This window comes from Tursiops truncatus, chromosome 4, assembly GCF_011762595.2.
Source record: "Tursiops truncatus isolate mTurTru1 chromosome 4, mTurTru1.mat.Y, whole genome shotgun sequence".
NCBI lineage: Eukaryota > Metazoa > Chordata > Mammalia > Artiodactyla > Delphinidae > Tursiops > Tursiops truncatus.
This window is the reverse complement of record NC_047037.1, coordinates 75,549,796-75,564,982: the sequence shown is the minus strand read 5'-3', so window position 1 is coordinate 75,564,982 and position 15,187 is coordinate 75,549,796. Positions and strand designations below refer to the sequence as shown.

At 38.7% G+C, this 15,187-nt stretch overlaps 1 protein-coding gene across 5 annotated transcripts in view; it reads left to right on the top strand.

The window, feature by feature from the left end:
• Positions 1-11,677, top strand: part of SEC22A (SEC22 homolog A, vesicle trafficking protein) — a 75,226-nt gene extending 63,549 nt beyond the window's left edge. For 4 of the 5 annotated variants that reach the window (XM_073804165.1, XM_019923115.3, XM_019923116.3 and 1 more), the window contains one exon: positions 11,039-11,677. In XM_073804165.1, the coding sequence (XP_073660266.1) occupies positions 11,039-11,239 (201 nt within the window). In that variant the 3' untranslated portion in view covers positions 11,240-11,677. The remainder of the gene's footprint in view (positions 1-11,038) is intronic. The other variant, XM_073804166.1, reaches the window with a different exon arrangement.
• The last annotated feature ends 3,510 nt before the right edge of the window (positions 11,678-15,187 follow it).

Genomic DNA, 15,187 nt, shown 5'->3' with positions numbered 1-15,187 from the left:
TTTTGCATTAAAAAAAATCAGTTGGGCATGTTTATGTGGATCTTTTTCTGGGCTGTGTATCTGTTCCATTGATCTATGTGTCTGTCCCTCTGCCAGTACCATATAGTTTTGATTACTTCAGCTATTTAATAAGTCTTAAATTCAATTTTCTTAATAGTTATAGAGATATTCAAATAATGTTTTATAATGGGTGAATTATGGTGGTTTGTGTTTTATGAAGAAGTGGTCCATTTCACTTAGGTTATCAAATTTGTGTGTCGAATGGTTATAGTATTCCCTTACTATCCTTTTGATGTCCGTAGGCTGTGTAGTGATATTTCCTGTTTCAGTCCTCATATTGATCATTTGTATCTTATCTTTTTCTTTATCGGTCTTTCTTGTTAATTTCATTGATCTTTTCACAGAGCCTGCTCTTTGTTTTATTGGGTTTTTTCCTATTTTCTATTTTATTATTTCTTTCCTCATGCTTGCTTTGTCTATTTGGCTCTTTTTCTAGGTTCTTGAGATGGGAGCTTAGATGATTTGATTTGAGAATTTTCTCTTTTGTAATGTATACATTTAGTGTTACAGATTTCCCTCTTAGCACTTCATTAGCTGTGTTCCATAAATTTTGAGCTGTTGTATTTTCATTTTCATTTAATTCAGTGTATTTAAAAAAATTTTTCCCTGGGATTTCCTCTTTGGCCTATGGATTATTTAGAATTGTGTTGCTTAGTTTCCAAGTGTTTGGATATTTTCTGGTTTTCTTTCCATTATTGATTTCTAGTTTGATTCCATTGTAGTTTGAGAACATATTCTGTGTGATTTCAGTTATTTTACATTTGTTGAGGTTTGTTCTGTGGCGCAGAATATGGTCTGTCTTGGTATATGTTCCTTGGGCACTTGAACAGAATGTGTATTCTGCTGTTTTTGAGTGGGTGTTCTATAAATTTTGATTAGGTTCTGTTGGTTGATGGCGTTGTTCAGTTTTTATGTATCCTTGCTGATTTTCTGGCTAGTTCTATCAATTGTGGAGAGAGGAATATTGAATTTTTCAACTGTAATTGTGAATTTCTCATTTGAATTCTATCAGTTTTTGCAGTTCTGTTGTTTGGTTCATACACATTTAGGATTGCTGTATCTTTTTGGTTGATTGATCCATTTATCATTTTTTTAACATCTTTATTGCAGTATAATTGCTTTACAATGGTGTGTTAGTTTCTGTTTTATAACAAAGTGACTCAGCTATATATATACATATATCCCCAGATCTCCTCTCTCTTGCGTCTCCCTCCCACCCTCCCTATCCCACCCCTCTAGGTGGTCACAAAGCACCAAGCTGATCTCCCTGTACTATGCAGCTGCTTCCTACTAGCTATCTGTTTTACATTTGGTAGTGTATATATGTCCATGACACTCTCTCACTTAGTCCCAGCTTACCCTTCCCCCGCCCGTGTCCTCAAGTCCATTCTCTGTGTCTGCATCTTTATTCCTGTCCTGCCCCTAGGTTCTTCATAACCATTTTTTTTTTGATTCCATATATATGTGTTAGCATACAGTATTTGTTTTTCTCTTTCTGACTCACTTCACTCTGTATGACAGACTCTAGGTCCATCCACCTCACTAAAAATAACTCACTTTCGTTTCTTTTTATGGCTGAGTAATATTCCATTGTATATATGTGCTACATCTTCTTTATCCATTCATCTCTTGATGGACATTTAGGTTTCTTTCATGTCCTGGCTATTGTAAGTAGTGCTGCAATGAACATTGTGGTACATATATATCTTTTTGAATTATGGCTTTGAATTATGGCCCAGTAGTGGGATTGCTGGGTCATACAATAGTTCTATTTTTAGTTTTTTAAGGAACCTCCATACTGTTCTCCATAGTGGCTGTATCAATTTACATTCCCACCAGCAGTGCAAGAGGGTTCCCTTTTCTCCACACCCTTTCCAGCATTTATTATTTCTAGATTTTTTGATGCTGCCCGTTATGACCGGTGTGAGATGATACCTCATTGTGGTTTTGATTTGCATTTCTCTAATGATTAGTGATGTTGAGCATCTTTTCATGTGTTTGTTGGCAGTCTGTATGTCTTCTTTGGAGAAATGTCTATTTAGGTCTTCTGCCCATTTTTGTATTGGGTTGTTTGTTTTTTTGATATTGAGCTGCATGAGCTGCTTGTAAATTTTGGAGATTAATCCTTTGTCAGTTGCTTCATTTGCAAATATTTTCTCCCATTCTGAGGGCTGTCTTTTCTTCTTGTTTATGGTTTCCTTTGCTGTGCAAAAGCTTTTAAGTTTCATGAGGTCCCATTTGTTTATTTTTGTTTTTATTTCCATTTCTCTGGGAGGTGGGTCAGAAAGGATCTTGCTGTGATTTATGTCATAGAGTGTTCTGCCTGTGTTTTCCTCTAAGAGTTTTATAGTGTCTGGCCTTACATTTAGGTCTTTAATCCATTTTGAGTTTATTTTTGTGTATGGTGTTAGGGAGTGTTCTAATTTCATTCTTTTACGTGTAGTTGTCCAGTTTTCCCAGCACCACTTATTGAAGAGACTGTCTTTTCTCCATTGTATATTCTTGCTTCCTTTATCAAAAATAAGGTGTCCATATGTGCGTAGGTTTATCTCTGTGCTTTCTGTCCTGTTCCATTGATCTATATTTCTGTTTTTGTGCCAGTGCCGTACTGTCTTGATTACTGTAGCTTTGTACTATAGTCTGAAGTCCAGGAGCCTGATTCCTACAGCTCCGTTTTTCTTTCTCAAGATTGCTTTGGCTATTCGGGGTCTTTTGTGTTTCCATACAAACTGTGAAATTTTTTGTTCTAGTTCTGTGAAAAATGCCATTGGTAGCTTGATAGGGATTGCATTGAATCTGTAGATTGCTTTGGGTAGTATAGTCATTTCACAATGTTGATTCTTCCAATCCAAGAACATGTTATATCTCTCCATCTGTTTGTATCATCTTTAATTTCTTTCATCAGTGTCTTATAATTTTCTGCATACAAGTCTTTTGTCTCCTTAGGTAGGTTTATCCCTAGGTATTTTATTCTTTTTGTTGCAGTGGTAAATGGGAGTGTTGCCTTAATTCTTCTTTCAGATTTTTCATCATTAGTGTATAGGAATACAAGAGATATCTGTGCATTAATTTTGTATCCTGCTGCTTTACCAAATTCATTGATTAGCTCTAGTAGTTTTCTGGGAGCATCTTTAGGATTCTCTATGTATAGTATCATGTCATCTGCAGTGACAGCTTTGCTTCTTCTTTTCTGATTTGGATTCCTTTTATTTCTTTTTCTTCTCTGATTGTTGTGGCTAAAACTTTTTGTTTTGTTTCGTGGTACGCGGGCCTCTCACTGTTGTGGCCTCTCCCATTGCGGAGCACAGGCTCCGGACGCGCAGGCTCAGCGGCCATGGCTCATGGGCCCAGCCACTCCATGGCATATGGGATCTTCCCGGACCGGGGCACAAACCCGTGTCCCCTGCATCGGCAGGTGGACTCTCAACCACTGTGCCACCAGGGAAGCCCTTTTTTTTTTTTTTACATCTTTATTGGAGTATAACTAAAACTATGTTGAATAATAGTGGTGAGAGTGCACAACCTTGTCTTGTTCCTGATCTTAGAGGAAATGGTTTCATGTTTTCACCATTGGGAACAATGTTGGCTGTAGGTTTGTCATATATGGACTTTATTATGTTCAGGTAAGTTCCCTCTATGCTTACTTTCTGGAGGGTTTTTATCATAAACGGGTGTTGAATTTTGTTGAAAGCTTTTTCTGCATCTATTGAGATGATCATATGGTTTTTATCCTTCAATTTGTTAATATGGTGTATCACATTGATTGATTTGCATATATTGAAGAATCCTTGCATTCCTGGAATAAACCCCACTTGATCATGGTGTATGATTCTTTTAATGTACTGTTGGATTCTGTTTGCTAGTATTTTGTTGAGGATTTTTGCATCTGTGTTCATCAGTGATATTGGCCTGTAGTTTTCTTTCTTTGTGACATCTTTGTCTGGTTTTGGTATCAGGGTGACTGTGGCCTCGTAGAATGAGTTTGAGAGTGTTCCTCCCTCTGCTATATTTTGGAAGAGTTTGAGAAGGATAGGTGTTAGCTCTTCTCTAAATGTTTGATAGAATTCACCTGTGAAGCCTCTGGTCCTGGGCTTTTGTTTGTTTGAAGATTTTTAATCACAGTCTCAATTTCAGTGCTTGTGATTGGTCTGTTTATATTTTCTATTTCTTCCTCATTCAGTCTCGGAAGGTTGTGCTTTTCTAAAAATGTGTCCATTTCTTCCAGGTTGTCCATTTTATTGGCATATAGTTGCTTGTGGTAATCTCTCATGATCCTTTGTATTTCTGCAGTGTCAGTTGTTACTTCTACTTTTTCATTTCTAATTCTATTGATTTGAGTCTTCTCCCGTTTTTGTTTTTGTTTTTGTTTTTTTGCAGTATGCGGGCCTCTCACTGTTGTGGCCTCTCCCGTTGCGGAGAACAGGCTATGGACGCGCAGGCTCAGTGGCCATGTCTCACGGGCCTAGCCGCTCTGCGGCACATGGGCTCTTCCCAGACCAGGGCATGAACCCGCGTCCCCTGCATCGGCAGACAGACTCTCAACCACTGCGCCACCAGGGAAGCCCCCTCCCTTTTTTTCTTGATGAGTCTGACTAATGGTTTATCAATTAATGTTTATCTTCTCAAGGAACCAGCTTTTAGTTTTATTGATCTTTGCTATTGTTTCCTTCATTTCTTTTTCATTTATTTCTGATCGAGTTAATCTTTATGATTTCTTTCCTTCTGCTAACTTTGGGGGTTTTTTTGTTCTTCTTTCTCTGGTTGCTTTAGGTGTAAGGTTAGGTTGTTTATTTGAGATGTTTCTTGTTTTTTGAGGTAGGATTGTATTGCTATAAACTTCCCTGTTAGAACTGCTTTTGCTACATCCCGTAGGTTTTGGGTCATCGTGTTTTCATTGTCATTTGTTGCTAGGTATTTTTGATTTCCTCTTTGATTTCTTCAGTGATTTCTTGGTTATTTAGTAGTGTATTGTTTAGCCTCCTTGTATTTGTATTTTTTACAGATTTTTTTCATGTAATTGATATCTAGTCTCATAGCATTGTGGTCGGAAAAGATACATGATACTATTTCAATTTTCTTAAATTTACCGAGGCTTGATTTTTGACCCAAGATATGACCTATCCTGGAGAATGTTCCATGAGCACTTGAGAAGAAAGTGTATTCTGTTGTTTTTGGATGAAATGTCCTATAAATATCAGTTACGTCTGTCTTTTTTAATGTATCATTTAAAGCTTGTGTTTCCTTATTTATTTTCGTTTTGGATGATCTGTCTGTTGGTGAAAGTGGGGTGTTAAAGTCCCCTACTATGATTGTGTTACTGTCGATTTCCCCTTTTATGGCTGTTAGCATTTGCATTAATTATTGAGGTGCCCCTACGTTGGGTGCATAAATATTTACAATTGTTATATCTTCTTCTTGGATCGATCCCTTGACCATTATGTAGTATCCTTCTTTGTCTCTTGTAATAGTCTTTATTTTAAAGTCTATTTTGTCTGATATGAGAATTGCTACTCCAGCTTTCTTTTGGTTTCCATTTGCATGGAATACCTTTTTCCATCCCCTCACTTTCAGTCTGTATGTGTCCCTAGGTCTGAAGTGGGTCTCTTGTAGAAAGCATATGTACGGGTTTTGTTTTTGTATCCATTCAACCAGTCTATGTGTTTTGGTGGGAGCATTTAATCCATTTACATTTAAGGTAGTTATCAATATATATGTTCCTATTACCATTTTCTTAATTGTTTTGGGTTTGTTATTATAGGTCTTTTCCTTCTCTTGTGTTTCCTGCCTAGAGAAGTTCCTTTAGCATTTGTTGTAAAGTTGGTTTGGTGGTGCTGAATTCCCTTAGCTTTTGCTTGTCTGTAAAGGTTTTAATTTCTCCGTTGAATCTGAATGAGATCCTTGCTGGATAGAATAATCTTGGTTGTAGGTTTTTCCCTTTCATCACTGTAAATATGTCCTGCCACTCCCTTCTGGCTTGCAGAGTTTCTGCTGAAAGGTCAGCTCTTAACCTTATGGGGATTCCCTTGTATGTTATTTGTTGTTTATCCCTTGCTGCTTTTAATATTTTTCTTTGTATTTAATTTTTGATAGTTTGATTAATATGTGTCTTGGCATGTTTCTCCTTGGATTTATCCTGTATGGGACTCTCTGTGCTTCCTGGACTTGATGGACTATTTCCTTTCCCGTGTTGGGGAAGTTTCCAACTATAATCTCTTCAAATATTTTCTCAGTCCTTTTGTTTTCCTCTTCTTCTTCTGGGACCCCTATAATTCAAATATTGGTGCGTTTAATGTTGTCCCAGAGGTCTCTGAAACTGTCCTCAATTCTTTTCATTCTTTTTTCTTTATTCTGCTCTGCGGTCGTTATTTCCACTATTTTATCTTCCAGGTCACTTATCCGTTCTTCTGCTTCAGTTATTCTGCTACTGAATCCTTCTAGAGAATTTTTAATTTGAGTTATTGTACTGTTCATCCTTGTTTGTTTGCTCTTTAGTTCTTTCTTCTAGATCCTTGTTAAATGTTTCTTGTATTTTCTCCATTCTATTTCCAAGATTTTGGATCATCTTTACTACCATTATTCTGAATCCTTTCTCACGTAGACTGCCTATTTCCTCTTCATTTGTTTGGTCTGGTGGGTTTTTGCCTTGCTCCTTCATCTGCTGTGTGTTTCTCTGTCTTCTCATTTTGCTTAACTTACTGTGTTTGGGGTCTCCTTTTCGCAGGCTGCAGGTACATAGTTCCCGTTGTTTTTGGTGTCTGCCCCCAGTGGGTAAGGTTGGTTCAGTGGGTTGTGTAGGCTTCCTGGTGGAGGTGACTGGTGCCTGTCTTCTGGTGAATGAGGCTTGATCTTGTCTTTCTGCTGGGCAGGACCACATCCGGTGGTGTGTTTGGGGTGTCTGTGACCTTATTATGATTTTAGGCAGCCTCTCTGCTAATGGGGGTGGGATTGTGTTCCTGTCTTGCTAGTTGTTTGGCATAGGGTGTCCAGCCCTGTAGCTTGCTGGTCGTTGAGTGGAGCTGGGTCTTAGTGTTGAGATGAGATCTCTGGGAGAGCTTTCGCCATTTGATATTACGTGGAGCCAGGAGGTCTTTGGTGGACCAGGGTCCTGAACTTGGCTCTCCCACCTCAAGAGACACAGGCCTGACACCCGGCCAGAGCACAAAGACCCTGTCAGCCATATGGCTCAGAAGAAAAGGGAGAAAAAAGAAAGAAAGAAAAAAATTAAATTAAGTTATTAAAATAAAAAAATTATTGAAAATTTAAAAAATTAAAATAATGCAAAGAAAAAGAAAGAAGAGAGCAACCAAACCAAAAAGCAAATCCACCAATGATAACAAGCACTAAAAACTATATTAAAATTTTAAAAAACGACAGACAGAACCCTAGGACAAATGGTAAAAGCAAAGCTATACAGACAGAATCACACAAAGAAGGATATACATACACACACAAAGAGAAAAAGGAAAAAAGTATATATATCTATATATAAAAAAAGGGAAGAGAGCAACCAAATCAATAAACAAATCTACCAATTATCATAAACTCTAAATACTGAACTAAGATAAACATAAGACCAGAAGCAAATTAGATGCAAAAAGCAAACCCCAAGTCTATAGTTGTTCCCAAATTCCACTGCCTCGATTTTGCGATGATTTGTTGTCTATTCAGGTATCCAGAGGTGCAGGATGCATCAAGTTGATTCTGCAGATTTAATCCGCTGCTCCTGAGGCTGCTGGGAGAGATTTCCCTTTCTCTTCTTTGTTCGCATATCTCCTGGGGTTCAGCTTTGGATTTGGCCCCACCTCTGCGTGTAGGTCACCTGAGGGTGTCTGTTCTTTGCTCAGACAGGACGGGGTTAAAGGAGCCGCTGATTAGGGGGCTCTGGCTCACTCAGGCCAGGGAGAGGGAGGGGTATGGAATGCAGGGCCAGCCTGCTGCAGCAGAGGCCAGCATGACGTTGCAACAGACTGAGGCGCACCATGTGTTCTCCCGGGGAAGTTGTCCCTGGATCCTGGGACCCTGGCAGTGGCGGGCTGCACAGGCTCCCGGGAGGGGTGGTGTGGATAGTGACCTGTGCCTGCACACAGGCTTCTTGGTGGCTGCAGCAGCAGCCTTAGTGTCTCATGCCCATCTCTGGGGTCCACGCTGATAGCCGCATCCGTCTCTGGAGCTCGTTTAGGCAGTGCTCTGACTCCCCTCTCCTCGCATACCCAAAAACAGTGGTCTCTTGACTCTTATGCAGTTCCAGACATTTTCCCGGACTCCCTCCCGGCTAGCTGTGGTGCACTAGCCCCGTTCAGGCTGTGTTCATGCAGCCAACCCCAGCCCTCTCCCTGGGCTCTGACTTCCGAAGCCCAAGCCTCAGCTCCCAGCCCCCACCTGTCCCGGTGGGTGAGCAGACAAGCCTCTCGGGCTGGTGAGTGCTGGTCAGCACCGATCCTCTGTACGGGAATCTCTCTGCTTTGCCCTCTGCACCCCTATTGCTGCACTCTTCTCCATGGCTCTGAAGCTTCCCCCCCGCCACCCATCTCCAGGGGGTGAAGGGGCTTGCTAGTGTGTGGAAACTTTTCCTCCTTCACAGCTCCCTCCCATACGTGTAGGTCCTGTCCCTGTTCTTTTGTCTCTGTTTTTTCTTTTTTCTTTTGCCCTACCCAGGTACGTGGGGAGTTTCTTGCCTTTTGGGAGGTCTGAGGTCTTCTGCCAGCATTCAGTAGGTGTTCTGTAGGAGTTGTTCCACATGTAGATGTATTTTTGATGTCTTTGTGGGGGGGAAGGTGATCTTCCCGTCTTACTCCTCCACCATCTTGAAGGTCTCTGTCCGATCCATTTATCATTATATCCATCTCTGTCCCTGGTTATTTTTACTTTCTTTGAAATATTTTTATTTATTTATTTATTTTAAGTTTTTATTTTTTGGTGGCACCGTGCAGCACATGGGATCTTAGTTCCCTGACCAGGGATAGAGCCTGTGCCCCCTGCAGTGGCAGCCTGGAGTCTTAACCACTGGACCACCAGGGAAGTCCCGAAATATTTTTATATTTATCTAATAGTAAGATAGCCACTCCTGCTTGCCTTTGATTAATGTTTGCATGCTATATCTTTTTCCATCCTTTTACTTTTAACTTGCCTATGTCATTTGGATTGATTTTCTTGTAGACAACATGGAGTTCATTTATGTTTTTTAATCTACCCTGCCAATCTCTATCTTTTAATTGCTATATTTAAGCCATTTATATTCAGTATAATTACTGATATGTTACGGCTTAAGTCTGCCATCTTATTTTTTGTTTTCAGTTTTTTATTTTTCTGTTTTCTTTTTCTTGTCTTCCTGTGGATTATTTGAACATTCTTTTAGAACTCCATTTTGGCTTATCTGTAATGTTTTTGAGTATGTCTCTTTGTATAGCTTGAAATATTGCTCTAGGTATTGCATTTCATCTTCTTATCTCAGTTTTCTGGTGTTATCATTTTACCAGTTCAGGTGAAGCATAGGAACTGTACCACCCTTTATGTCCCTTTGTCCTCGTCTATTTATAATATAATTGTCTTAAATATTTCCTCTACATATATTTAGAACCATATCAGGCAGTGTTAACAATTTTTACTTCAACCATCAAACATTTTAGAAAGTTCTTAAAAAGGCAAGCTTATTACATTAACCTGTATTTTTGCTGAGTTCCTTTTCATTATTCCAAGGTTCCTTCTTCTGTTGTTTCCTTTCTATCTAGAGAGCTTCCTTTAGCCATTCTTTTAGAGTACATTTGTTGGTGATAAATTCTCTTAGTCTTCTGTCATGTCTTTATTTTCCCTTCATTCCTAAAGGATATTTTTGTTGAGTATAGGATTCTGGATTGACAGCTCTTTTCTTTCAGCACTTGAAAAATGTTGTTCCACTCTTACCTGAACTTTATGGTTTCTGATGAGAAATCCATTGCCCTGCTAATGCCAAGTGGAGGTGAATGTCCAGAGTCCCACTTGGTCTCCACTGACGCCACAGGGTGGGAGTCAAAGTTCTGGCTTCCCACTTGCCTTCTCTGAAGCCCTGGAGTGTTAGAACATCTCCTTAGAGCATTATAGGCTCCCACATAGGCTTTGATGGGGTGGGTGTGGGTGGTCACAGTTTTTTTGTGGGTTGTTTTGTTTTGTTTTGTTTTTGGTGGTTGGTGTAGAATAGTTATTATGTAAAAGTTCTCTGTCTTGGAAAGGTACCCCTCTCATGGTCTTTTGGCTAGAGAGAACAAGATTTTACTGAGTGTTGTTTTGTTGATGTGCATCCATTGGTGTTTCTAGTTGCCAGCTTCTTCCGCTCCAAGTTTGGGGTATATGAGGCAAAAAAAAAAAAAAAAAAAAAGGTAGTTTACCACTGTGTCATTCCCTGGGTCTCAAGGTCCTTAGCCTATCTGCCTTCTCTTCATCATCCAGAGTCATCTTTTGCTTGATATATAATGTCCAGGGTTTTTAGTTGTACTTAGTGGGAAGAATAGAGGAAAGTGCATCAACTCCATGATCCCAGAAGCAGAAGTTCCTGCACAGTTGTTTTTAAAATAAGTTACAAACATCCAGATATTTCACCTCTAAAAACTTGAACATGTGTCTTTTGAGAACAAAGACATCGTTCTACGTAGCCATGATACCTTTATCACACCCAAGAAATTTAACATTGATACAGTATTATCTAATAGAGGATTCATATTCAGATTATGTTGTCTCCAAAATGTTCTCTATAGCTCTTTTCCTCTGATTCCAGATTATGCAAACCTATTTCTTAAACCTATTTCCCTTTTAAATAGGGAGTATATTAAAGATACATTGAGTGTAAGCTGAGTGTATTAAAGATATTACACTGTCTTATCCGTAGTTGAAAAATCCCCTTTTCTACTCTCATATTTTACCCTGTGACCTGTTACAGCTTTATAGTAGAAGCATCTATTTCTTTTCCTGTAACCCTAATCGTCTTTCATTTTTATATTTTCAACAGTGTTATTTATTTGTCTACTACACCGGCTGGCGGAATGTCAAATCTTTTTTGACTTTTGGCTTAATCTGTCTATGCAACATGTATCTCTATGAACTGCGCAACCTCTGGCAGCTTTTCTTTCACGTGACTGTGGGAGCATTTGTTACACTCCAGATCTGGCTGAGGCAAGCCCAGGGCAAGGCTCCTGATTATGATGTCTGACACCATCCTTCAGACTTGTTGCCTTGGCTTCAGGGGAAAAAGGAGGGAGCATATCTTAACTACCACTGTGATGAAGAAACTGTTCACCACAAATGAGAAGCTCTGCTGTCTTTCTCTCCAGCTGTCCTTTTCGTTTTAAGTCAGCATGGCATGCCTAAGAGCGTGCCATACCTGCTACGCAAACTCCTCTCAGCAGAATGTTGGCCATGAGATTATCAATCAGAAGAAGATGAAGAGATCTCTCTCTGCAGGGCCATGGCAGTGGAAGAACAGTCAGATGCCATTGGAAGACTTGGCCAGCAGCCCTGAATCCTGGCTGGAGAGTTCAGTCAAAAACTATGTGTGGTACTTGCTCTGAGAACTAAGCAGGAGCTCTGCAACCTGGGTTTGCCTTTGTGAGGCATTAGTGTAGACCAAATAAAAAGATGCTGCAGTGAATTGGAAAGTTTATGTGTAAAACAAATTACTCACTAAATATTAGATTTTGCACATTTATGGTACCATGAGTTTGTGAAGTCCAGATTGGTGTGGAATGGGTTCTTTTTCCTTTATATTTTTGCTTGAATCTTAACCCTGGAAATCACCCGATGTAGGAGAAGGCTCTGGTGAGCTCATCCCTGGAGCATTGCAAGTATTGAAAACACAGTGACACATGTTTCTTTCCTAGGCCATGTTTATACTTCCTTTTGAAATCACTTTTTAAAAATATTTGTTAGGCTATAGCCATTGTTTGCCAAACTTCAATCAGTTGAGTATTACATATGCTATTATTTACTTAATATTTATCTTTTAAATTTTAAAATATTTAAAAAAGAAACTAACCTCTATTCCAAGTAGAAAACCAGCATCAGTTTGCCATAAAAAAATGATAACTACAAAATAAATAAAAATAAAACAAAGATGTTATTAAATTCTAGCTGGATACTAATTCCTGCCAAGGCTCTGAATCCAAAAAGCCTGTTCTTTCTTTGTTGCAGTGAGAGAGACGTTACCCAGCACCAAAATGGAGCTCTGTCTGTGGAATTATCAGAAGTTTAAAAGAAAATTATAAAGGGAATGCCATTCTCACTGTGATTCAGCATTATTTAATTCTGTGTTGTGTATCACCTAAAATCATCTTGCATGCCACCAAGTGGCATGGGTCCTGCACTATGGAGACACTGAGCTGTTCTAAAAGAATCAGAAGGTGACTCTTCTCTCAGCACTTCTTATTATTCCTCTTATCATTTTATGGCTTTGAGGAGTTAAGCACCTACTGTCTTAGAGAACTTACTTGCTTTTTGATAACTTTATAAAGATTGTTTAAGCAGCTTTGAATTAATAATAGAGGAAGCATAGTTTGTTTCCATTAGCAAAATCTACAGCTCTTCTGGTTTCGAAGTCATCTTCATGAGTGATTTTCTTGAGAAAAGATTCCAATTAAGGAATTCATAAGGTACTGAAATTTGATATCCAGAAAAACAGTGGACCCATTACATATAATTCATGTTCTGGGTATACCAATTTTCCAGAAGAAATTGTCCAGAGAGGTAAAGTCACTGAACTGCACTGTTTCCAGAACCAGTATACATAGGTATGTCTACAATGAGAAATCTTGCTTAATTAGAACCTTTTTGCTACACTCTTCTTTCAGGAGAATGAGACAAAAGAAGACAGTAAGCTTAACGATTTCGGGGATTTATTTAATGCAAGAAACTCCAGTTCCCTCCAATTTTCTGCCTCTAACAAAACTGCACAGAAATTATGAATATTCTGAGAGATATCCCAAGGTACCACATGATCCTAAGTCATCAAAATAAAATTGATTTATGTTTGGCGTTTTGTAGTCACTGAGCCAGGAAAGTAAAGTGGTTCAATTTAGTAAGTTTTTTTTCTAAACTAATGGTTAAAGCAAGAGGAGTTTTCTTGTAAATAGTTGATTAACCAGGAGATTGGAGTATTCTGGTTCATTGTGATTTTGCTGTATATTGATATTTTATAGCTCTTTTACCAGTTTGGTTCTCCTAATGATTGAATTATAATATTTGGTATTTGGATACATTGAGCAAGGACACTTGAAAACTCACCAGCTATCTTTAAAGGCTTAATTTGTTTTTTGTTTTTGTTTTGCTTTTTCACCAGCTATTTTGGATAAGGGGATGTTTACATTTTAATGTAAAAAATGAAAACAGGTATAAATAATGTTTTATGTATAGAAATGCTTTCTTTCATTATTTGGTGCCTGCATCTCTCAGTGTTTATACAACTTCCCTGCCTCTATCATGTTGTTGCCAAGGAAACTGAATTTGGAAAGATAAATTTTTGCCATGAATGTAAAGAAGTTTTTAAGCTCTTGAGAGAGAACCACTTAGGCTTCTAATGTGTATGATGGTAATACGTTGTGTTTATATTGCAATTTTACTTCTAAGAGCAAGTCCGCATTTACCTACCTAATCATAATGGGTTTTGTAGTGTCGGGGAATAGTATTTGCTCTCCTATTAGGAAGGAGGACAGTAAGGTAATCAGATGGTAATGACTTACTTAGGGTCAAGAGCAAAACACACAGTTTCTAATCTCGTAGCCCAGGGTTTTTCCACTAGAGTGGAAAGTAATGAAGATAACTAAGATTATATTCAGGGAATATGTCCTTGATAAAATTGAGGTACTGGAGACTTCTTAAAATAATGAGATTTAGCCAGCTACTGTCAAATCTAGGTGTATATTTTCTTCCTTAAGGTAATTCTGAAATACTGCTTTTGATTGAGGTATGCTATGAGGGCAAAGATACTCCTTTTATATCCTAAAAGTAATTGCAATAGTTGCTTGCTTTTTTTGGTCTGTATTCGAAATGTATTTGTACCTGGGCTCTTTCCCCAAAGAATTCGAAGCAGCATACCCAGAAAAGACATACCAAATAATGTTAACAAAATATGAACTTTAAGGGGGGAAAAGCAAGACCAATGAAACTGGAAGGAAGGGTGAACAAATTGCTGTTAGCATAAAATTTGATTCTTGAACTTCTTGGAAGTCAAGGCTAGAAGAAGGAAAACAAGTTTTGCCTTGATCTATATTCCGTAAGTCAAAGCATGTTTCTCAGAGGAGACGTCTTCCTGATGAATTCAGGTAAGAATGTTTGCTCTTGGGGGTCCTGTGAAATGCTAAAATGAACAAAATCCTCAATTGTTTTACACACATTTCTGTATTACGATTGTGCCTTGGATCCTCAACTTTGTACCAGCTTTCAAAGGCTTTCCTTTCAAGGTTTTTTTTGTGTGGTTAATAGAGGATTTTGTTCCCATGAGAATTCTGCTGCTAAGCTAAAGACAAGTATCTGTGTTAAAGCTTGAAAATCCATTCAAGACAAATGCCTTGAGACATGGAAAACCTTTACCCAATTTTATAATTTTGTAACTTACGTAAAATGAATCTGCTGTCCCTGGGTTAGCACATTTATTTGGTATTAAATATGGTCTTTTTCATAGTGGAATGCAGTCTGGAGAAACACATAGCTCCATATCTGTTGGGCTATGTCTGGAATCTCATTAGATTCCTGATTTGTCAAGGCTTCACAGCGACCAGCTTTGTCAGGTGAGTCTTTAACCCCCATGTCACAAAAGGGCTTCCTCCTGGGGTTAGCTACCTACCAAAAAGGCAGTCGCTTGGCCTTTATTCCAGAAGGTTTACTGAGTAACCCAAGGACCCACGCCAGGCTGTTGGATTTCCAAGAGACACAGCAAAGAGTGTGTGTGTGTGTGTGTGTGTGTGTGTGTGTCTTCACTTTTTGTTATTTTAACAGACTTTGTGTTCCCTTTAAAAGTTAGAGCTATAATAGTGTATGTGGTAAAAGAACAAATAAATTATTTCAAAATCAGCCACCACTCAGGCCAAATTGAACACTTAGCTTTACCACACATTATGGGTCACTCTTCAGGGCTGCATTCTTTGTCTGTGGTCAATTTGTATTTTTC